General features: G+C 45.2%; 3 protein-coding genes across 3 annotated transcripts; 1 reads left to right on the plus strand and 2 right to left on the minus strand.

The window, feature by feature from the left end:
* The first annotated feature begins 2460 nt into the window (after positions 1 to 2460).
* LOC117587721 (tRNA-specific adenosine deaminase 1) lies at positions 2461 to 4272 on the plus strand. The gene is made up of 3 exons (XM_034278629.1): positions 2461 to 3390; positions 3445 to 3797; positions 3868 to 4272. Exons 1-2 carry the CDS (start codon positions 2495 to 2497, stop codon positions 3752 to 3754), a joined length of 1206 nt encoding a protein of 401 aa, XP_034134520.1. The 5' UTR covers positions 2461 to 2494; the 3' UTR covers positions 3755 to 3797; positions 3868 to 4272.
* Positions 4256 to 11262, minus strand: LOC117587722 (carbonic anhydrase). The gene is made up of 3 exons (XM_034278630.1): positions 11035 to 11262; positions 5350 to 5508; positions 4256 to 5287 (listed from the first exon to the last, which is right to left on the minus strand). The coding sequence occupies exons 1-3, from the start codon at positions 11066 to 11068 to the stop codon at positions 4668 to 4670; spliced, it is 813 nt and encodes a 270-aa protein (XP_034134521.1). The 5' UTR covers positions 11069 to 11262; the 3' UTR covers positions 4256 to 4667.
* Positions 11263 to 16033: 4771 nt separating this feature from the next.
* Positions 16034 to 21774, minus strand: LOC117587569 (brefeldin A-inhibited guanine nucleotide-exchange protein 1). The gene is made up of 3 exons (XM_034278394.1): positions 20674 to 21774; positions 16389 to 20431; positions 16034 to 16321 (listed from the first exon to the last, which is right to left on the minus strand). The coding sequence occupies exons 1-3, from the start codon at positions 21458 to 21460 to the stop codon at positions 16184 to 16186; spliced, it is 4968 nt and encodes a 1655-aa protein (XP_034134285.1). The 5' UTR covers positions 21461 to 21774; the 3' UTR covers positions 16034 to 16183.
* Positions 21775 to 22002: the final 228 nt, after the last annotated feature.

The raw sequence follows: 22002 nt of genomic DNA on the forward strand, positions 1-22002 counted from the left end.
GATGAGACCCCGGACGTTGTTCTCACGAATTTTTCACTTAACTGTGGGCTATCTGCGTTGATAGCGTTCCTCCATTCTGCCATGTTGGCAGCTGCCTTAGCCGACTCCGAATTGCGTGCTGCCGCTCTTTTGGCTTTGGTCACCTCGGCGAACGAAGCAACCGAGTGAATTTCCCTAGCTGCCTCAGTGTTGCTGTTTTGGCGTTCGGGGAGGATGCCGTTTTGCCATGTGGGTGGGGGAAACTCCCCTGGGTCCCCTGGGTTGGGTGGAGATCTACCAAAGAGTACCGGGTACCTAGCCTTGACCTCAGATCGTGATAATTTTTCAAGCGTCATGCTTTTTTGAATAGCATACGCTTTCCTTCTGGCCTCGCATTGCGGGTGCGTAGCCGCGTGGTTTCCCTTGCAGTTAGCACAGCTTAGCCCCGAGCATAGAGTGTTAATGCTGTGGTCCCGACCACATTTGAAACATCTAGGTAGGCTCTTGCAGTGCTGCGCCATATGACCGAACCTAAAGCACCTGAAGCATTGGCTAAACTGGACGAACGGTTTCACTGCTACCTTGGTGTACAGGAACTTGATTTCCTCTAAACTAGAGTTTGACACTGCCGGTGGGTACCCTATCCCCCGAGGTTCTGTCAGTTCTGGTAATTCGTTGTATTCCCTCTAGCGGGACGTCCGAGATGATCAGCTCCGAGAGCTGCTCCTCCGAGTGGTGGCCAGGGATCCCAAAGATTAGACCCGCCTTTTGTACAAAGTGCCGCAAAATTCGGGGAGAGTACCCGTGGGCGGCGAAGGCACTGTTTTCCACAAGCTTGTTTGCACCGTCGGCCGACCTGCATACAACCTTGCACGTGCCATAGCCTATCCTCGCGACCTCCTCTATACCGCCAAGTCCCAGTTTTATCAAAAGTTCGGATAGCTCGAACTGGTTAATTGCAATCCCGGAATTATTATCGCTTAATTTGTCTATTTACACTTCAAAAGGGCCATTGTGACCCTCGTAGTCTTTGTTTTCATTAGTATTTGCTTTCAATTCATTTGTCGTACTCACTGACGTCTGACAAACCTCTACATGAGACTTCTGTTTTTCACTCGTAGTCGTTTTTTAGGTTTATTTATCGTTTCTTTCTCCTTCATGATGGTTTTCGTCGTCGTCGCTGTTGTTTTTCCCGCCTTTTTTACGCCTGCCTCAAATGCAGGTCTGGTGTCTTTTTCCCTGCTTTTTCGAGTCTCCACTAGGATCCTTGATCCTGTCGCCTTCTCCGTGGCCATCCTGGTCTTTCCTAGGCCTGCCATAGTTCCAGATTTCGCTGCTCCAGATTCCGTGTGACTGGCTTATCTGGGCCGAAATTGCGCCGAGGCAAGGTTTTCCGAAAAACTACGGATCCACTAAATGTTTTCACCCGCCGTCTTTATTTGTTTGTGGGGCAACCACTAATGATCGAATTATTGCTTTTTATTAAAGGATTTAGGCGAAATTTCGTGAAATAAGATAATTTTTTTCTTTCGCGGCAAATACGAACTTCGGCGTTTATTAATATGTATTGCAGGCAGCGTGACCGCGAAATTATCGATAACCGTCAGGTCCTCGAATATATACCAAATTATACTTTTTCATTTATAAAATATACTGATGAAAAATAATTTATTAAATACTAACGTATTGTAAGAAAGTACATATTTTTCGGATTCGATATGTTCACAACCATATACGTATCCTAAATTTTGTCTTATATATAATGGATTAGATACATTATATTTCGTAAATCTATATCTAAATTTGATTTTTTTTAAGTCTCGGGCAATATAAGCCCTTTTCACGTAAAGGCACTACCTGCTCTGATTCTGGTGCTATTACATTCTTCGGCTCTTCTGAATTTCGCAGCTAAGCTTTCTCCTCTACAAACGAATCAATCTATAAACGAAAGACAATTATATTAACATAGCGAAAAAGCGTAAAGAAAAACAATTGTTTTAAACGTATTTTTGATCGTCCGCAAAAGGTTGTAAGCAATGTTTCCTTGTGCTTTTGAGTGGCAGCGTGTTGTCATGCGATTCATATTGAAAGCCTTGAAGCAAGTATCAATTGAGAGAGTAGAGCCCGAGTCCTGTCTATAATTTTGTTTGAAACCTTCTCGAAAATGTGTTATCAATTGTCGAAATATACCTATGTATCCCGATATACCGTACATATACCGTCGACTCAATATCGACACTAACCATTGGAGCGCAAAAAATAACAAGCAATACATGTGCATGGCTGCGTGTTCTACACGAGCTAATCCACTTGTAGCTGGGTCCACTGGCTGTTCCACACGCACTAATACACTTGTAGCTGGAGCGTCTGCAGAGGTCCGGGACTTCACCACGCACACTGAGCGCTGACGTTTCGCTTGTACTGTATGAAGAATCTAGTATACAGTAGGGTTAGTGACGATAGCTACATTATTGTGTAAAAACTTATCGAAACTTATCAATTCATCGCATGTGTAATGTGTAATTGTGATACAAATTTATCTTTTGAGGATATATCCAAGATTTGCTATGACAAATTTGATTTATTGCCAAAAACCGGCAAGCCCTCGGCCAACCAGTGGACTGTTTTGTCATGCGTTGTGGAGCACAACCGTCAAACGAGAGACAGCCGGGTGGTGGCTCTCGGATGTGGGACAAAGTGCATTGGTTACACCAGACACTGCCCGAAAGGATTTATGTTGAACGACTCCCATGCCGAAGTATTGGCACGCCGAGCCTTTTTACGGTATCTGTACCACGAACTAGACCACGACCGTATCTTCCATTGGGACGCTAAGCACCGTTACTTTGAGCTCAGTGAACACGTGGAGTATCATTTCTTTAGCACTCAGACGCCATGTGGGGACGCTTGTATTGTGGATGAGTCCGTGGCAATGGGACTCGAGAAGAGTGCAAAGCGGCCCCGACTGGACGTGAACTCTGAGATGGTCTACACTGGCGGCAAGCTGATAGCCGGCCAGCTGCCTGGAGCCATAACCGATGACATGGAGCAGACGCCGGGAGCATTACGCACCAAGCCCGGTCGTGGTGTGCGAACTTTGTCCATGTCGTGCAGTGATAAGCTAGCCCGCTGGTGCGTGCTTGGTGTACAGGGCGCGTTGATTGACTCTTTAGTCTCCAAGCCCATATACTTCAGCTCGCTCAACTTTAGCTGCCCCGAGGCGCATCAAGTGTCCGTGGAGCGTGCAATCTATAAGCGATGGCAAGGACGGTCATCTAAGCACACGCGATTCCAACCCCAACAGCCACAAATACGCATTGATGCCAGCCTTACCTTTAAGTACTCTCAGCGAGGTGACAGGCAGCCCTCGCCCAATGGTTTGGTTTGGTCACAGCTGCCAGATGATCTCAGGTACGTTCTTATTTTTATGCTTTTGAAAGTTATCTCACCTCTATTTGCCTACAGGCCTTATGAGATCTCCGTGAATGGCAAGCGGCAAGGAGTGACAAAAAAGAAACTAGAATCCGCCCAAGCTGCTTTAGCGGTCAGCAAGTTCAAGCTGTTTCAAACGTTCCTAAATCTGCTACAGTCGCATGCAGAATTGCGTGCGAAATTTCAAAGAGATGACTCCGATCTGGAGCATATGACTTATGCTTTCTGCAAGGATTTGTGTGAGGATTATCAACAAGCATGGCGCCAATTGAAAGAGGAATACTTTCAGCAGTGGACCTGCAAGCCCAAAGGGTTGCTCGATTTTACTTCAAAAAGTGAATGAGCAAAGCATTGGTCTGTCTCTCTATGGGGAAACCTCAATCCGGGTAAGGAGCACTGTAACTTGGCAAATTTATTGAGCTTTTTACAGACTTCTAACATGTAATTTTTATATAGAAAGGCTTATAGCTGATGGCTGCTGGCATATCCAAATGCAACTAAAACACATCTCGAGTTAGCGCACATTCGTACACAAAAAGGTGTAGCTATTAGCTATGTATGTATGTATGTTGAGTTCTGACTGTCACCTGACTGTCGCCGCGAATCTTGAAAAACTGGAATGCCCATGTGAAGTGCATATGAAAGTCTCACACCGAGCGCATCTTGACCACGGCCACGGTTCACGGCCTGCAGAAGCGAAAGTACATAGATGAAAATTGAAGAGAAAGAAGTCGATAAGCGCTCCCTGGACACCAAGCACGCTCCATTTATCATTAAAAATGTACGCGTATTCCAAAACTCTGGGAATAATGCCCAAACAATTGAGTTTTACAAAATATATGACTAGATTTCATAATGCAACATTCAATCGTGTTATATTTAATTTGTAATACCATAATATGTAATATATAATATTATACTAATTGTCATTTTGCAAACGATTAACAAACAAATAATAATAATCAAAAAACGAACATACATTACAGATAAAGATACAGATACAGCTACGCATGCGCAGACGCGTAACCAGATAAAGATAGACGACACACACATAAAGTAGTAATATGAGGTACATATGCGTGCTTTGCTGGGAGTAGTACGAACTAAAGACGAGAACTGAACAGTAGGATGTGCTGGTGCTGGCATAGCACCATTTTATCTCGCTGCGTGGTGCGAACAACTAATCATACGACTTGAATCCATTGACTTTTCAAAGACTGCTCTGAGTTGACCATTTTCCCACCGACAAATCCACTTCAATGGCCGCCAATCTCGCGCAGCTCGCGCTTGCCCAGCGGCAATGGGGGGCGGAAGTTGTTGATGACTTTGCCGTTGAACTCATTGCAGGGGCACTCCTCCTTGACATCGTAGGCGTTGAGGTTGCGCATGGCATTCAGCTGATCGTCGGACACCTCGATGGGGGTCTTAAACACAATCCAGATGACACACTCCGAGCAGGGTGGTGTGGTCAGGGAGCCCTCGTAGGTCCAGTAGGTGTGAACATCGGGCAGCAGCTGGCCGGGATCGCAGCCATTGGGCAGGGTTACACGATCGCCCTTGTGCAGCACAAACTGCAGCAGGCTGCTGACCTTGTCCAGCTCGGCATGATGATTGCCGGCCTGCAGGAATACGCCCAGCACAGCTAAGCCATCGGGAGCAGCGGCAGCCTCATTGAAGGACCTGTACTTGGTGGTGTTCCAGTGGACCAAGTGCAGCTCCCCAGCATAGGACACTCCATCGACGGTGTGCTCAGAGCCCTTGGAGTCTGTGCATCCCCAGTGGCAATGGAACTGCTCCAGCTTAAAGATCTGATCGCCCAGGGGACCTCCAGTCAGCTGCGAGCCGGTGCCATTCACATCCACGCGCCAGCAGTAACCTTTAAAGAATTTGAATTAATTAGCTAACGCTTCTTCATGACGTTCTTCAGCATCCACTTACCGGGATTGACCAGGCTCTTGGTGTTCTCTGGAACATACTTCCACTTGAGTGGGGAAGCTTTCAGCTCACTTCCCTTCTTGGCGCTGGAGGGCGTAATGTCCACGGGTGACTGGCGATGGCCGGACGCATGTGGATAATCCTTGGCCCAGTGTGCGGGTCCTGGGAAAATACACAGAACAAATTTGAACTATCATTAGATATTTGTTCACTAATTGTTGTCCCCTCAGCGAAGTGTTTATAGATATGAAACAATAAATCAAATCAATTCATTTAATTCCCATTTGTGCCAGCGAATAATTTCCCTGAACAATAATTATGGGTCATTATGGTTGTAATCAAATTTCAATTTCCCACAATGTTTTTTCCCACTACACAAAATTAAAGTTGAAGTGTGACAAATCATTACAATCACTTTTTTAATGTGACTGATTAAAAGTCCACTTAGGATGAGAGAATTCTTTGGGCAGCTTTGGTTGAACCGAAAACAATGACTTTATTTATGCACATTTTCCAGTTTTGATAAAACTGTGCGACAGTCTTTTTGTACTTTGTCTGAGACAAAAATTAGGCTGTAGGCCTCAATGAGTAGATCACTTCCTCATACAAGTAGAAGAATACAATAGAAAATTCTACAATCTTTCACAGGACTTGCAATTATTGGTGATAGAATGGATATACCTAAAGTTATGGCTAGATATTAAGCTTTCTACCAACTCTATAGATTCTTGAATTTTTACAATTAACAAAAATTCTTTTGTATGGTATGATCATATTTTAAAACATGAACTCGTTAGTAGCATATATTCTTAACAAAATTAGCTACTAATCATATAAATTATTCAAGGAATGGATCAATATTGGGATGCTATGTTCATGCATTGCCATATCAGCAAACTGTCGTTGGGGTTTGAAGTTCAATAACATTTTGTATCAAGAGAATATTCCTGTGCATGCATAGTTATATAATTAAATAAAATACTGTTTGCTCAGAATGTGGCATTGCACATTATGACCAGGCAGATACTTCCTCCTAATAATTTTCAGCTTAAACATTTAGTTAGCATATTATGAATGCAAATGGCTCGGCAGTCCGCTCATCTGATACTCATAATATTTGTCTAGAAATTTTATCTGAACAAGCGGCTGTGGCAACAAATGTATTTGCCCGTTCTGTTCGTTCTCCTGTTTGCTGCAGTTTATAATTTATAAAAGTATATGTACTCATACCATGCCATACGAATTTTTTAATTACTGTCGGGCGTGCGCAAAGTGAGAGCAAATATTGACTCGTAGAACAACGTCACGTGCCAGTAAAATCACTCTGGAAACCCGCCAAGCGGGTAGTCATGTGATAGGATCGCTGCAGACGCACGCTCCAGATAAACCGCTAGAGTGTGGTATGTCTTGTAGGTTGGGTTTGTGGATGGAAGGGTATACTCTAGGGCTGGTTGACTAACCCGAAAACAACAATGTATGAATATGTTTGTATGCCCAAGTGCAGACCCGAAGGCCAGGGGCTTCCAGCGGGTCTTATCTAACCACAAGACTCAGGGAAAAGCCTCATTTGCCGCATGATAAATGACTGAGCTCAAAGCGTCAAAGGCCCTGTAGCTTTTTGGCATTAATTTCGTCAAAGTCCTATATTTAATTGATAATGGAAAAAAGTCAGGTGAAATGCATTTATCAAAGGAAACTTCCCCTTGGACAGTCAGAAAATCAAACAATGGGCCTGCATCACGTAGGCACATCACGTATACGCCGTGTTTGGCATACAGAGGAATTTGAGGGAGCGATCCTTTCGTAACTTAGCAGCCATGTGCAAATATCCGGCCATATATAACACCTTTTCTTTTATAATACGTAATCAGTTTTTATTTAACTCTATCTCTCAGATCATCTCAGCTTTTCTTTTTATTTGATTGTTTACCAAGTTGGGTGCTGCTGCCGTCTGATGTAAATGCTTCGAGTAAGATCTTCTGGCGACGTTTCTCCTGTAGTATTTACACTATAGCCTGTGTTTCTGCTCTGATAACAATGGATTGTGGAGTGGAGTGGGTAAAAAAACACACACTAGAGGAGCACTTGCGTAAACATTATAAAAATAAATGAAAGGAAAATAAAAAGTAAGGGAAGGTAAGGGTAGGGAAGAGTAGAACACGCCTGAATTTGGCGAAAAGTAACTCTAGCCATAACCGAAAAGCAAACAAATGGTTGTAGATTGATCCATTAATTTACGATCTTTGGGAAACTCGAATAATTTCCAAACATTCCCTCGACTTGCACTTTATTTTGTTTCAATTTAGATTCGATTCTCAGAATTGTGGTAATTAATGATTTTCAATTGAACTGAGTATCGATATCTATATCCTATCCCCACAAAGGCCCCGGGCTGGGCACCAGCTGAAAGTTGTCTTCGAGAAACTTGTTCCGGAAGCAACAACACACACGCCCCGCCAAATGGAATCTATAATGATCTTTCGTTGGAATCTCAGCGAAACGAACTTTTCCCTTAAAGCTGCAGTCTCGTTTTGCTTTCCCCATTCCAACCGAGAGCGAGAGAACAATTCCAAACAAAGCTTGTTGCTGTCTACCAAAAACATCCATTCAAAATTACACAAAAAGTGTCTTGGCATAAAAGTAAGATATAAAAGAGAATTCAAATAAAAAACAGAGAGAGAGAGAGCGAAAAAACAAAAGAAAATAAAACACTTGCAATTAGCATTTACGTATTTACGTCTTTACGATTTTACGAGTTAAGCGATTCTAAGCGAGCCTTGCATGATAATATCTGGGGGAATCATCGGAAATGAAATGGATGCAATCACGAGTTTGTTGCGTGTGTCAGGCCAGGCCTGGCCTGGAGGGACGATCGTAAGGAAACTTTTGACAAAAACTGGTTTGGGTCAAGTAACTCAATTCACTTTCCAGAACCCAGTAGCAATCCAAAATTATGAGTCAGAGCAATTCTGATGATATAATGTCGCACTCCGTGTTTTATTTCTTTTTATAGGCACACTCAATTGACCGGGCTAAAAAGCAACAACCCTTCAGACAACTGCTTTGTGCTTTGTTCGACTATTATTACCATCCCCATTCGTTTAAAGAAGACCCAGCAGTGCTCAGCCTTGGTCTAACTTTGTCTCTTACAAGCCATCCCAGCACCTGCAACATTCTGTTTGCCGTAATTATTTTTTTGCATGTGAAATTCAGAAAATGAAATGCTGAATTGGGGACAATAAACCGCAAATGGAATAATTGAATTGTCATTAAATACATCGAAAGCCTGAGCACAAGTGCATTTCGGGCCTAATGGAAACACTCCTCATACCCCATATCGTTTTCTTCCATGTCTGCTGATACTTATAAGGTGTGGGGGCTAATTGAAATGTTTTCGGTTTTTTTTATTTTCTCAAAATTTTCCAAACTCATAAATTGATATGTCTTTTTAGCACCCTCCATCTATACTCAAATATATATCAATTCAATTTTCAGCAACATTTTATTAGCACACCTTAATAAAATATCTCGATGGGCAATTCAAGCGTTAGATCTAGCCAAAAATAATATCAAACTGGCAATTTCTTGCACGTTCCTTGCGTGAGAAATATTTCTCCTCCAGTCTGTCCACAATAAATATTGAATCTAATGGGAATCCTCATCTGATGATGATTATAGGGTAAACAAGCGTACGACTTCCATTGATGTACTTTGAAGTTCGATTCCAAATATCTTGCGTGTTTTCTCAGTGCAAGCCAATAACTATATTTGTACATATTCTAGATAATGGAGATCTACATAGGAACGTGATAAGACAATAAATTATATATCATTGAAGTAATTATAAACCAATCGATCATTCTGACTATGACATTAAGATGATATAGCACCCTGCTCAAAGGTTTCTTTCTTACAAAAATAAACACTAGAATCTTAGATAAAATATAACCACTACCATCACGTTGTTTCGGAAGTGTTTCAATGAAAGATATGAAATTGCACGCCTGATCAGCTGAAGGGAAATCAGTGCTGTCGGAACGTTTTATTGATCTTCGTGCAAACACGAGAGTTTTAATCTCTCCGAAGTATGCGGGACTTCGTAATCGTATGAATACATGTGCAAATGTGTATGTACAGCTGTTGGAGGGTCAGAGGCTAGAAAACCTGAGCGATTTGATTAGAATTGTGGCACTAATCGGGCAATCTTGAAGGAATACTAATACAAAAGTCGTACTGGTCTGGTCGCAAAGAGGAAGCTGCGTGATGAAGGAGCTTCTTGCATTGGAAAGTTACCAGCAGCAGCATCGAATCAAATCAATCAGAGCAATCAGCGCCATTTAAGCAAATCAATTGAAATTGTCGAAAAATGGGAATTTCATATGTATGGCTAGGCCTTTGCAAAGACATTGGTCAAGTGCTGACTGTGGAACCGGTCTGCAATGTGTCCTTAACAGACCAAGAACGTGCACTTGACAAGTAAATGAACTGCCTTCGAAGCGGCGCGCAGAGAGCCGAACACCAAGAGACAGGGACGGGCAAGCGAATGAGAATTCGAGCATGAAGTTGTCGTGCGTGAGTGTGTGTCGGTATAAGTCGAACTCGTTTGCTGAAGACCGGGACTGAGACTGGTTAAATGGGAAGCACCCAGAGAGCGTCGGCGATCACGAGACACGGCCCGTGCGAAAACCCCCCCCGAACGCCACCAGCCCCGTTTGCCAGCACAATATAATTACTGCGTTTCGCCCATTATTCATGAGTGCCAGCGAATAGAACGTGTCCAAGTCGGTTCGGCTCGGTTCGTAAGTTTGTTTGCCCGCGTTAGATCGGCGCTTGTTCATTGGGTTTGTTGAGCTTATGAGCCATGTAATTGAAGTGCAAGGCGATGAATTTCATACAGAATATCGTGTCTTGTGTCTTGTGTAATCACTGTGGGATCACTCACTCTTTCACTCTCTCTCTCTCTCTCTTCGGAAGTTTTCTAGTATTACGCCAGAGAACAATTGGTTTTTCTTTCACTTAATTTGTAATCTGAAACCCTTACGATAAGCCCCAAATCAATGACTATGACCATTTCTCTGAAGCACTTTTAACCGTTTAATTATCTGACTAATTGCCTATTTATTGAGGGTGTAGTCGTCACTCATGTGTGTCGCTGAATCTGCCAGTACTTATGAGTACGATTATTATGTATGTATGTGGTTTTTATTGGGTTAGGTCCATCCCCCTCATGCCCCTTTGAGCGCTGGCTGTTATATCTAGCCGATATCTTATCGTTGGGAATTAAATTTACAGAATTCTGTCTGATTCGGGCATGACGTATTTGTCAGATACGCCAGACAAGCAATCCGGAAAAATTCCAAACTGACGCTTGCAATCCCAGGGGAGTGGAGAACTGGCCACAACCTGTCGACAGCTTCAAAGACTGCTCTGATCTGTATTATATTGTTGCACGCAGACGCAGCGTGCGTATGACTCAAAAATCTCCACAAATCTCGGCGGTAAGACGCGATAAAGGCAAAGCAGACTTGTCTGACCGAACGAAGGCCGGTGCGGAGAGGAGCGAAAAGAGCGAGCAGGGAAGTTGTTTTCGGTAATCGGTAAACAAACCCAAAGCTGCTTCGGTACCGTACCCGATCGGGTCAAAATAAACAAACAAATAAAAAGCGGCGTTCGCTCGCGGCGGCTTACCATTCTCTTCGGTGTAACCCCAGTGGTGGCTCATCTTGAATTGGACTTCTTCTTTTTTTGGAGGGGGACACTTGATGGGTTGCTTCACTCGCGAACTTCGGCACGCGTCTGACTCTTGTTAAGGATCTGGCTGAATATTTTATAGAGCACCGCGTAAGTGGGAATCGGGAACAGAGCCACGCGAAATGCGAAACGGGAGACGACGGCGACTGTTTGGGTAGTCCGCTGATTGTAGACTGTGCCCGACTCGGGGCAGCGCCGCTGACTTGAAACTTGACAGCACACACCACAGCACGCACCTCACGAGAGGCCCCCACAAGCAAAGAGAGCGACGAGCGGCGAGCGACACCGAGAGAGAGAGAGCGAGCGCGACAGAGAACTAAACTACTGTTTAACCCCAAGCTCTTTGGTTGAATGGAACAGAGAACGGGAAGCACTGGGGGAGGCATGAGGTGTCATTAGAACTGTTGACAGTGGCTGCTGGGTTCAATAGTTTGCTTTCGTGCTCGTACTTGAGTCCGGCACTGTGGTGTGCATAGGTAATCCGTTTACGCTTAAACTACTTCCGACAAAGGTGAATATGTTAGCTTGAAACTGAAAGAAACGGAAGCTGCTTGCATTGATTGCGGTTGTTCAATCGATTTTCATACACTTTCTGTCGGTTATATTCCACTGTGCTGAATATTTTTTTGTAAATTGCTCGCCATCATTTTTTTTTTGTGACTTTGTTGCTGTACTTTTTCGCATTGTTTTTGTTCCTGCACTGGGGACTTAAAGCGTGATCGCGATCGCACTTTCGACAACGTACACACATACATACACACATACATATGTACATGTATGTGTACCCTATATATCCCAAAGGGGAATGGCTATGGCGACACACTCTAATCGCAGTAGTTTTGAGGGGAAACTGTTCAGGCTGAGCTCTCAATTGACAGCCCGGTAGAGGGTGGAGAGCAACAGGGATCCATAATTCTCATCCCATCAACGCTATGTTCATGTTATTCCATTAGGCTCAGTCTCCGCATAGCACGAAGCCACTTCAGCGAGTTAAGCACAAAATTTGTCACTAATTTCACTTTTCTTCCGTTTGTTTCCGTTGCTCAATATAATATACATCCCCCTGCTAACACGATTATCGGATTGAAAATTGATTATATGTTTTCCCCTGCGTGTGTACAATTAATGTGAGCCGCGCGCGCATGAAGTTTTTGGTGTGTTTGCGTCTGGATTAAATGTTATCCCACTCCTGCCAGTGGAATTTTAGCTTAAAATCGAATTAACCTTGCACTTATTGGCACCGTTGAACGCTTTGTCGGCTACCCTACCTCACCCCTATCCGCACCCCACACCATTTCGGTCCGACCCTTCTCACGTGCATTTTTGTTTGCAGTTTGCAAATTTGCTTCCGCCTTTTGCCAAATGGAAATGGAAATGAAAATGGGAATGTATCTGGATGGAATTTGATTTAAGCTCCCGCTCTGACAGTTGACTTCAAGGTCGAGTAATTATTGTTAATGGGAATTAGCTGGTCGGAGCCCATGTGACTGGAGAGGTTACAGGGAGGGAACGGAACGGCACGGAACCACTGCGATCGTGCAGTGCAGATTGGCTGCTAGGGGAACGGAACGGAACGAAAGGTGGAAACAGAACTAGAACACTTTTTGTTGCTACTTCGCATGGATTCATAATGAATTGCCTGACAGGGTATACTTTGTACAAAAACCCAAATCAATAGTTAAGGTAAATTATGAATACACAACGGCTCAGAACCTGACTAAGGATATGTGATATTACGGCAGCTTTTCCAATGTTCCATGAAACTTTAATCTGATGATTGCCAGGATCGTTAAAAGGATTATTTTCAAGGATATTAATTCAGTTTTCGTATATAATATGGGAAAAATATTAAATAATAATTAAGAAGTAAAGCCACAAAAAAGTAGCAGTAGTTTCGGATAACAAATATTTGCCTAAAAGTTGAGAGATTTTGGCTGTATTTGCTTTAGATAAGTCTAATCTAAGATGATTACTGTTTTTCATCGTGATTCACGGAGAGAACTTTCAGACAGTTCAAGCAACTTATCAAGGCGAATGCGACAAGTGTTGAACTTTCTCAGTGACACACAGCCACAACCCAGTACAGCACAACCGAAGCCTGCAAACAATATTTTCGAGCTTTTGTTAGCTAATTATTTGCACTGCCCCCGACAAAAAGAACTTTTTAAAATGGTCAGGCTATCCAGCATCCTAATATTTACTTTTATAATATTTTTATATGAGTAGAGAATCTTTTACAATTATTTTTTGAGATGCGCGTGGCTAGGGATTAATTTTTATTCTGTTTTCTGGCAGCAGATGTTGGAAGCAGCTCTTATATCTCTTTTTATAAGAGGTACACCCATAAAGCTAGTCAAAGATCTTGAACTGTATTTGGTGGTGGCTTATGTGGATTTGGTTTGTGCTCTGTAGTATATTTTGTGCACTCTGTGCACCCCTCTCTAAAAAACAACGAGTCGCCCTCAATTAACACCTCTCGCTGAGATCTTTCGCAAATCGAATCAGAAGTCGACCGATGGAGAGCGTGATTAAGTTTCCTATGGAATTGACATATTAACTAGATTCATTAGCGCATGGCTTAGAATTTCCAGCTCACACTATAGAAACCCACACACGGAACCTCTTCTCCGGGACACATACAATCCGTTGATTCGACTTGATAATCTCTGTTCAGACCAGTTAACGTCAGTGCGGTGCGTGTTAATCGAACTGTTTAACCATCAAACAAACGAAAACAACACGAAAACAGTCATCCCATGTCATGTGGACTGGACTGTGGCACGAAATTGGCCAAACAAACAATAGATACTCGGAACTGACTGGACTGGCTTGCGAAATATGCCAATGGACAGTCTTATGTAGATACTAAATGAAGGTAGAGTGGATCCAATCCTAGCAGCAAAACAATTAGCTACTTATTTATACCTAGTGCCGTTTAAAAAAGATACAAATATTTTTGTGGAGCAGGTCAAACTGCCTGCGGCTGTATAATGAAATTTAACGAATAATAAACTCGGCTATCGGAAACCTACACACATCCCCATTTCATATTATAAAAGGACGAGCTTTGATTCAAACTACTTATTTAAAGTTCATTCCTTCATTTTAATCTAGTTAATTTTTCTTGGTAAAGTACTTATTTATAAATCATCAGATCAGGGTTAATGATCGCTTTCAGAACCTACAAAGTTTTTCCTTTCGCTTTTTAGATCAAAATATTCCTTTCATGAGTAATTCATGGTCTGAAAAATCCACGCACCTTAAATATGCTACTAATTGCAGTCCCCTTCCAAACTACTAAACTAACAGACCATTTCCTTAAATAGTTGTAATAGTATCTCTTTTAGTTCAATTTAGTTTTAATTTCTCTCGACCAAAAGTCTAACATCGCTTGGGTGGCAGATATTCTGCATTTGAATGGAACTCTTCCAATAGGGAGTGTGCAAAATAAATAAATGAAATTCAATGGTAAAATCTGTGAATTGGTCTTTACGTGTTTGTGGTTCAATCAAAATCAAAATATACTCAAAGATAGATGAAGATGTAGATGCTCTTTCGTGTGGGATGAAAACCATTTCGCAGACCAGACCCTGTCGTGTCCGTCCTGTCCGTGTTCTGATGCTCTCCTCCCTCAATTCAAATAAATTCGTAGCACACGACTGGGGCATAATAAAAATGCCATCAATATGGTTCCCAAAGAACGGGCAAAAAATGTACAAAAATGCAAAGCATTTTATTTGAGTTTTTTGTAAATTTGGAGAACATGACAGAAATATAAAGAAATTTGCTGTGTTATTTGGTTTGGGTGGTGCTATAAATGATCTCATGATGGCTAAAATAATCAGATCAGATCTTAGATCTTAAAAGACAATTTAGCATGCCCGAATAACAAGTAACCAGATCTTTATATGCACGATGTGTCAAAATAATATCTTTTTAGCTTTACATATTTTCTATGGCATCTCTTCCATTTTTTTTTTCCTTACAAAAAATTTAGTTTGTACAGGCGCTCACAACACTCAATTGTGGAGATGACTTCAACGTTGGACTCAATTTCCAAATGTGGTCGTTGCATAATATTTACCATTGATTGTCTTACGATTTTGAAGATTGAAAGATAGCCAAGAAAACTGGCTGCATGGCTTTATTTGCTGAAATCCCACTTTGGCTCAGAATTATCCTGCGAAGTCCCTTGTTGTGACTGTTTTTATTTGTGGGGTTGAACCACACCAAACACTCCTTCGGAATTATCACACGGGTTCGTTCTTGGCACACTGTGAGCAAATGCGGCAGCCACATTTCGGAAAGCTGTTTCATACCCAACTGATTATTCAAATCTAAAACCGCTTAGCGATGAGGTTGGGTATAGCTTTAAGAATATCTTGCAATTTCAACCTCCAATCGGCCGATTTTGTCTTACAAGAGTTGGCAAACCTGCTGAAACTTGCTCAGCAATGAGCTGATAGAAAATACTAAGCGAATAATATATTTATGGGCGGCTAGAAGTGTGTCATAGTCGCCCTCGCAGCTTCTAAACCTACATAAAGGAAATTAAGTAATCGATTAAAATAATTTGGTAATAATGGTAATATTTGTATATTTGAAATATATCTTTATATATGTATTTTTATATATAGAATTTGATTTAAGTTAACACTAGCAATGTACAGGCTACACAATTTACTCGCTTTAATTGTTATTTACGCTACACTTTAATTGGTAATAGGTAAGAAGGGGGGGAATATTGGAGGAGTGGAAACAAAGTAGTACAAATTCGGAACTCGGAAAAGACATTAAAGGCTTACATAGCATATATAAATGTATGTATGTGTATGGTATATATGTATGTATATATGTAAAAACAACAACATTTCTCTTTAAGCCTACTGAACAATACATCTTGCCTATGTATTTGTTTATAAATATAATAAAAATATATATATATACTCGTATGTGTAGTGGTGTATGTAACAACAAAACCAAAAGGGAACCGAAAGGAGTGCTGGATAAACTATTATTGGGAATTAGTGGGAGCAATCTATTAACATGGCCAAGTCCAGTCTAGTCAACTGAGGCTTTTCCTTGACTATTTAACATTCACTATATTAAATACTGGACCAATGCGCATGAACACGCGCCTAAGGACACTTCTCAGTTCGGGCTTTAGGTCGAAGCACATCATCTCGCACAGCAGGCTGTAATAGTTGGACACGTGCGTGGCAAACTGCAAGAGGGAGATAAACAAACATTAAGGATATTGTAGGAGTAGAAAGGGTTAAAGTACTACTCACCCTTGCATCGGACATCTTGAGGAGGCGTGTGAGGATAAGCAGCAGCAACGATGTCCACGCATCGCGATGCGCTTCGCTTTGCAGGCTCAGGTAGTAGGCCAGCGCTTCCTTGCATACCTGCACCAGCTCCTGCTCTATGCCCGGCCAGTCACTGCGCCGGTTCTCGTCGCCATACATCTTGAAGAAAATGCGCAGCACACAGGCCAGCGAGGAGGTCTCCTGCTTGAGCAGATTGGGCTTCACGGAACCCTTAAAGCCGGCACGCCACAGCAGACTGCGCTGCTCCTGGTCGGCATTGAAGCGCTTGGCAAAGCGATGCGATTGCGTCAGACAATCGGCCAGGGTGAGCAGCTGGCGTGTTCTGAGATAACCATACATGCCCTGCTCCTCACGCTGGCAGTCAAGCAGCTGCGATTGGGAGCCGCTACGTCCGCCTGTTAAGTCTGCTGCTGCCTGCGCCAGCGTTTCGGCATCCTCCTTCCGCGATGTGGCCGGAAAAAAGACAATATTATCCATGGTCTGGATCAGCTCCAGCTGCACCACGCATCGTATGTGCAGAGCCTCGAAGTGATTGTGTTCCTGCAGCGAGGTGGGGTGGCTGGCATGTCCCTTGGGTCGCCAGCTGAGCAGATCCTGTGGCAGCGTCGCATTGAAGATGTCCAGAATGCACTGACAAGTCTTATCCCAGGTAACCTCGTTGAACTTGAACCCATTCGAGATGACCAGATTCTCCAGACAGTTGGTGCCGGAGCGGGCCAGCTGCTCGTTGCTCTGCTGGACGCACCAGTGCAGCTGGGCGAACAGCTCCTCCAGCAGCAGGTGGCCGAGCACATCAAAGTATTGCGTGAAGACGTCAATGATGGCGTACAAGGCGTGATTGCAGGTGGTTGTCATCCATTCGGACTTCTCGGTCAAGTGCTCCGGCAACTTCATGTTATCGAAGATGCGGAAGATCACATTGAACAGATCCTTCCACCAGTTCGGCTTGAAGCTGTCTCCGTAGGTCTTTACGATCTCAAAGAGCACCGTGAGGGCGCGCGTGCGCACATCCAACTTGCATCGATTCACCACGCAGGAGAGCGAGAAGAGCATGGGGAACCAGCCGCGCACCCACACGCGATCCTCCTCCGCCACCGAAGCGTCGTTCTCCATGCCCGCGTGCTCAGCAAACAGTTGGGGCGCCTCGTGCACGCACTGGGCGCAGGTGCGCACCAGCCGAATGGCCTCCATGCTGGTGTCCGGGAAACGGGCGGTTGCAAACTCCGACAGACACTTGACGGCATCCTGGAACGAGTCCACCATGACGGCAAACTGCCGGTGGTACAGATCGCCGATGATCTTGCCCGTGGTCTGGAAGGCGAGCTCCACAATGGGCTCCTCATGGTCCCCCGCAGCCAGGTGGAAGATGCTGAAGATGTTCTTCCAGCCGGAGCGAATGTTGTGGGCCTGTGAGTTGACCATTTGGGCTATGCAACGCACCACCATGTCACGGATGGCGGGCGAGGCGTTCTTCTTCATGATGTGCTCGAAGGGGCGCAGGAAATCCTTCTGGAAGCGAAAGTTGCTAAACTCTCCCTTCTCCATGAACTTCATCGACAGTTGGCGTAGCGAGTCGAGAGCAAAGAAGGCAATCTCCTCGTTGCTGTTGCAGCCAACGGCATTGAAATGCTCGCCGAGCACCTGCCAGATGCGCGACCACTGCAGACGGATGCGCTCCATGTTGTAGTAGCTAATCTCCACGATCTTCTGAAGGGAGAACATGCGTGGCTGCTGCTGCTGCAGCTCATCCAACGACACCTGGCACAGGGCCTTCACAAAGTCGACAATGGCATCGCCATCCAGCCGCATGGAGCCCGTGAAAATGCGATCGACAGCCACCACAACGCTCTGGCTGCTCGTCTCCCCGATGTGCTCCTTTACGCTGGGGTTCAGCGAGTCCTTGAGCGTGGTCTGGGCGCCGGAGAGGAACTGCGGTCGCACACCCGTGCCAATGAGCTGGGCCAGCTCCAGCTGGCTGATGCACTTGACAATGTCCAGCCAGCTGCTGCCGAGATAGTTGCCATCCGTGTGGGCCACCATAATGAGCGTCTTGATGGTGTCTATGTTCTTGGCCTTCATCTCGTTGATGGGTGAGTTGGCGTTCAGCAGCGTGAACCTTGCCAAAGCCTGCACGTAGGCATCACGCTCCAGCGACATGTGAAAGATGCAGGCTATGCGGATGGCGCACCTGATGCCATCCAGGCAGAGTGTGGCTATCTCCGGATCGTCGCAGTCCTGCAAACCCACGGAGAAGGCGGCCAGGAATGGGGTCCAGGCCATCTTGAACATGGGACGCACGTGCTCCAGGTGCTTGGCCGATGTGAAGGGTGACTTAACGTGCGAGACGGACTGCATGAGGTTGGTGGCCGTCAGCGAGATCACCTCCATTTCCATGTTCCAGAGCAGCTTGCGCCGCTTTTCGGTGATGAAGGGCTGCTTGCCGCTGGGCTTGGGCTGTAGCATGCCCGTGTTGTTCTTCATCTTGATCTCGTGCTCGGCAATCTCATCGTAGATGGACGACAAATACTCCTCGGGCAGGTCCGCCTTGCTGTCGCTGATGCCACGATTCATTTTGATGTACTGCTCCTTGGTCATCTTGTGCTTGACCTGCGGCGAGTGCAGGTCCGTCGTTAGCATGATAATGCTGAAGGCCAACACGTACACCGTGTCTGCACTCTGGAATAGCTGATTCTGCGGATTGCACTCGCAATATCTGCTGGCAAACTTCTCCATCAGGCGATCAATCTTTTGCGCCTCTCCCGGCAGCCGAAACTCTTCGAGGAGTATCCTAAGAGCGGCCACCACCTCCATCTGGCGAAAGTTGAAGGCATCGATGTAGGCGCACATCACCTCCTTCGAATGATCATCGTTTTCGCCCAGATAATTTCCAATGACGGTCTTGTCCAGGCGCTCGTCGTCGTGCAGCCAGCGGGCAATGTCCGTGCAGGTGGCTCCAAGCAGCTGCTTCTCCTGCAGGAACTGCACTCCCTTCTGGGGCTTCCGATTGAAGAGCTCAATGCCCGTTTCCATCACCTCCTTGCGCATCTTGCGCTCCTCCAGCGCTTCGGGCAGATCCTGCAGCTGCTCCTGGTTGGAGTTGAGGCTGTGGCTGGAGCCACTGTACGTCGTCTGTATGGTGGTGTCCGCCGAATGATCCTCTGTTGTCGTGGGGGACTGCACCTGCAGCGCTGGCACGGGCATATTTGGGTTCACATACAAATCCTTGCTCCATTCCACCATGCACTTGAGGATGGAGACGAGACACTCCAGGCCACGGATGCGCATGGACTTCTCCTGCATGGGATTGGCGCCCAGCTCGAGTGCCTGCCGGCCCTGCGCTATCTTGGACAGGTCGTTGACCAGCCGCTCAAACAGATTGGCCGCCGAGAAATCACAGTCGTAGTTTACGTAAATATCCACCACAGACTGAGCGTCGGCACAGATGCGCGTCAGCGCTTGAATGACCATCCACTTGTGCTCGAAGCTGCTCGAGTTCGCCTCCAGAATGTTGAGGAAAATCTCCTTGAAGAAGACCTCGATCTGACGCTTCAAGTGTACTTTAAAGTTGGACAGCAGCGCCACGAAGATCGAGAGCGACAGCTCAAAGACCTCCGGCACCAGACTGACGCCATTGTTGGACAGGGCCACGCACAGATACTGCTTGATGGCCATGATGAACATCTCATTGGAGCGGAAGACTGGCCCCGCATTCTGCAGTATCAGCAGCAACAAATGCAGCGACAGCACCTTGGAGCGCAGCTCGTGCGACTTGGGATCAGGATGTCCCTCCGGCAGGGGTTTCATCGAGAGCTTGCACAGCGATCGAAACACCAGAAATGCATCCTTCTGCAGAATGTGTGTAAACTTGGCCGTAACAACGGCATCGTTCTCGTTGTGCAGCTCAACGCTGTCGGGATCCGAATGGGACGAAGAATCGTTGCCGTTCACAAGCACAGCCTCCACTTCGGTGGTTTCCTGATCTTTGAAGGCCTCATTGAAGGCAGCTGCAAAATAAATTAATATTAATTGCTATTCAATAACTCAACAATAGATCAGCAGGCACATGGTGAAATTACAAGAAAGGTGAAGTTGTAACTTATTCACCGTGTTCAAAAAGACAAGCGCTAGAAAGGGATAGAGATTGAGTAGTGGTCTCCGATAGAGAGCGCCCTGTGTAAGTAATTTCACCATGACCAGGCATCAGCAGAATGTGGTCCAAAGATATCTTGGCAGCCTTCCTCCTTACCTGTTATGATCTCAGCCAGCAGCTCCGAGGCAATGACTTCGTCACTATCCGCCAGTGAGTCCTCTCCATTGCAGTCTTCGGACACTGCCGAGTGTATGCTGCCGTTTGTGGGCGGGGGTGGAGGCACCTCGTACACCTGATTCTCCATGCGGGCAAATATGACGTTCAGCATTTGGGTGAGCGTCGCCCGCGCTGTCGTCTGATTGACTAGGTTCTTGCTGGACAGGTAAATGTCGTAGCAGGTGCGCACAGCCTGGAGGAGCGTAAACTCGTGGATCTCGACATGTTGCGAGGTGACCACAGTGAGCAAAGCCTTAATGATCTGCAGCTGTACGCCCTCGTCCGTCTGGGGACCGCTAAAGCAGCCGTATATGGTGATGACAATGCGATCGATTAGCAGATGGCCGGGATTGGCCGAGTCCTGGATGGAGCCCGTCAGATGTCCGTAGGCAATCAGCTTTTGCAGGCAGTCCAGGGCTGTGACCACAATTCGCGGCGAGCGACTCTTGCAGGCCAGCTCGAAGGGCAGGAAGTAGGTCTCGGCATTGATGATGCTGGCCGCATCGTTCTTTGGCAGCGGCAGGGCCGCGCAGGGCAGCTCATTGCCCTCGGCAATCTGGCCGGCGCTGATCAGCTCCGCCTTGATCTGCTCCAGTGCCGAGTCGCAGGACTTTTTCAGCTGCGAGTGGTGGGAGCGCCGTATGTCCTTGTCGGCAAGGATTTTCTCTAGAGCACGCACAATAAACATTTCCTTGGTTTTCGTGGAGTTACTTTGCATATTGTGCATATGCAACTCCCAAGGTCGACCTTTATATTGTTATCCCGAGTTCTCCAAGTGGCCCTCTTTCTTGCTGCTGCTGCTTCTCTCGCCCTCGCCCTGTGCGTTGTGTTGTTCAGCAGATTGCGGAAACGACAGCAACTTTCGCTGCTGGCTGCTCTGCGTCGGCTGTGTGGTGTTCCTCGATGGCTCCGTGGTCAACTCTCGGCACGCGGCGTGTTATTTGTGTTTTTTATGCAGGTGCATATTGAAATGTTTCACTTTTAATTCCACATTAAAAATGATGCGAAAAAAACGTCATCAATATTTTTTTTGCCAGCAGTTTTACTACACGATAACTACACTTTTGCTACATATTAACTACGGATTTATGTAATTAGCAACAGAGACACCTGTCGGGGAAATGCGGACTTGTGACAAGTTTTTTTTTTACATTTTCCAATAAATTGAGATTTGGTTTGCAACGATCAGGAGTTTTTTGCTCATTACGAATTAGCATTCGATGTAACCTGAAAATGGCTTTAAATTACATTTGTTTTTCATATTCTACA

The sequence above is a fragment of the Drosophila guanche genome, unplaced genomic scaffold, assembly GCF_900245975.1.
Source record: "Drosophila guanche unplaced genomic scaffold, DGUA_6, whole genome shotgun sequence".
Classification (NCBI taxonomy): Eukaryota; Metazoa; Arthropoda; class Insecta; order Diptera; family Drosophilidae; genus Drosophila; species Drosophila guanche.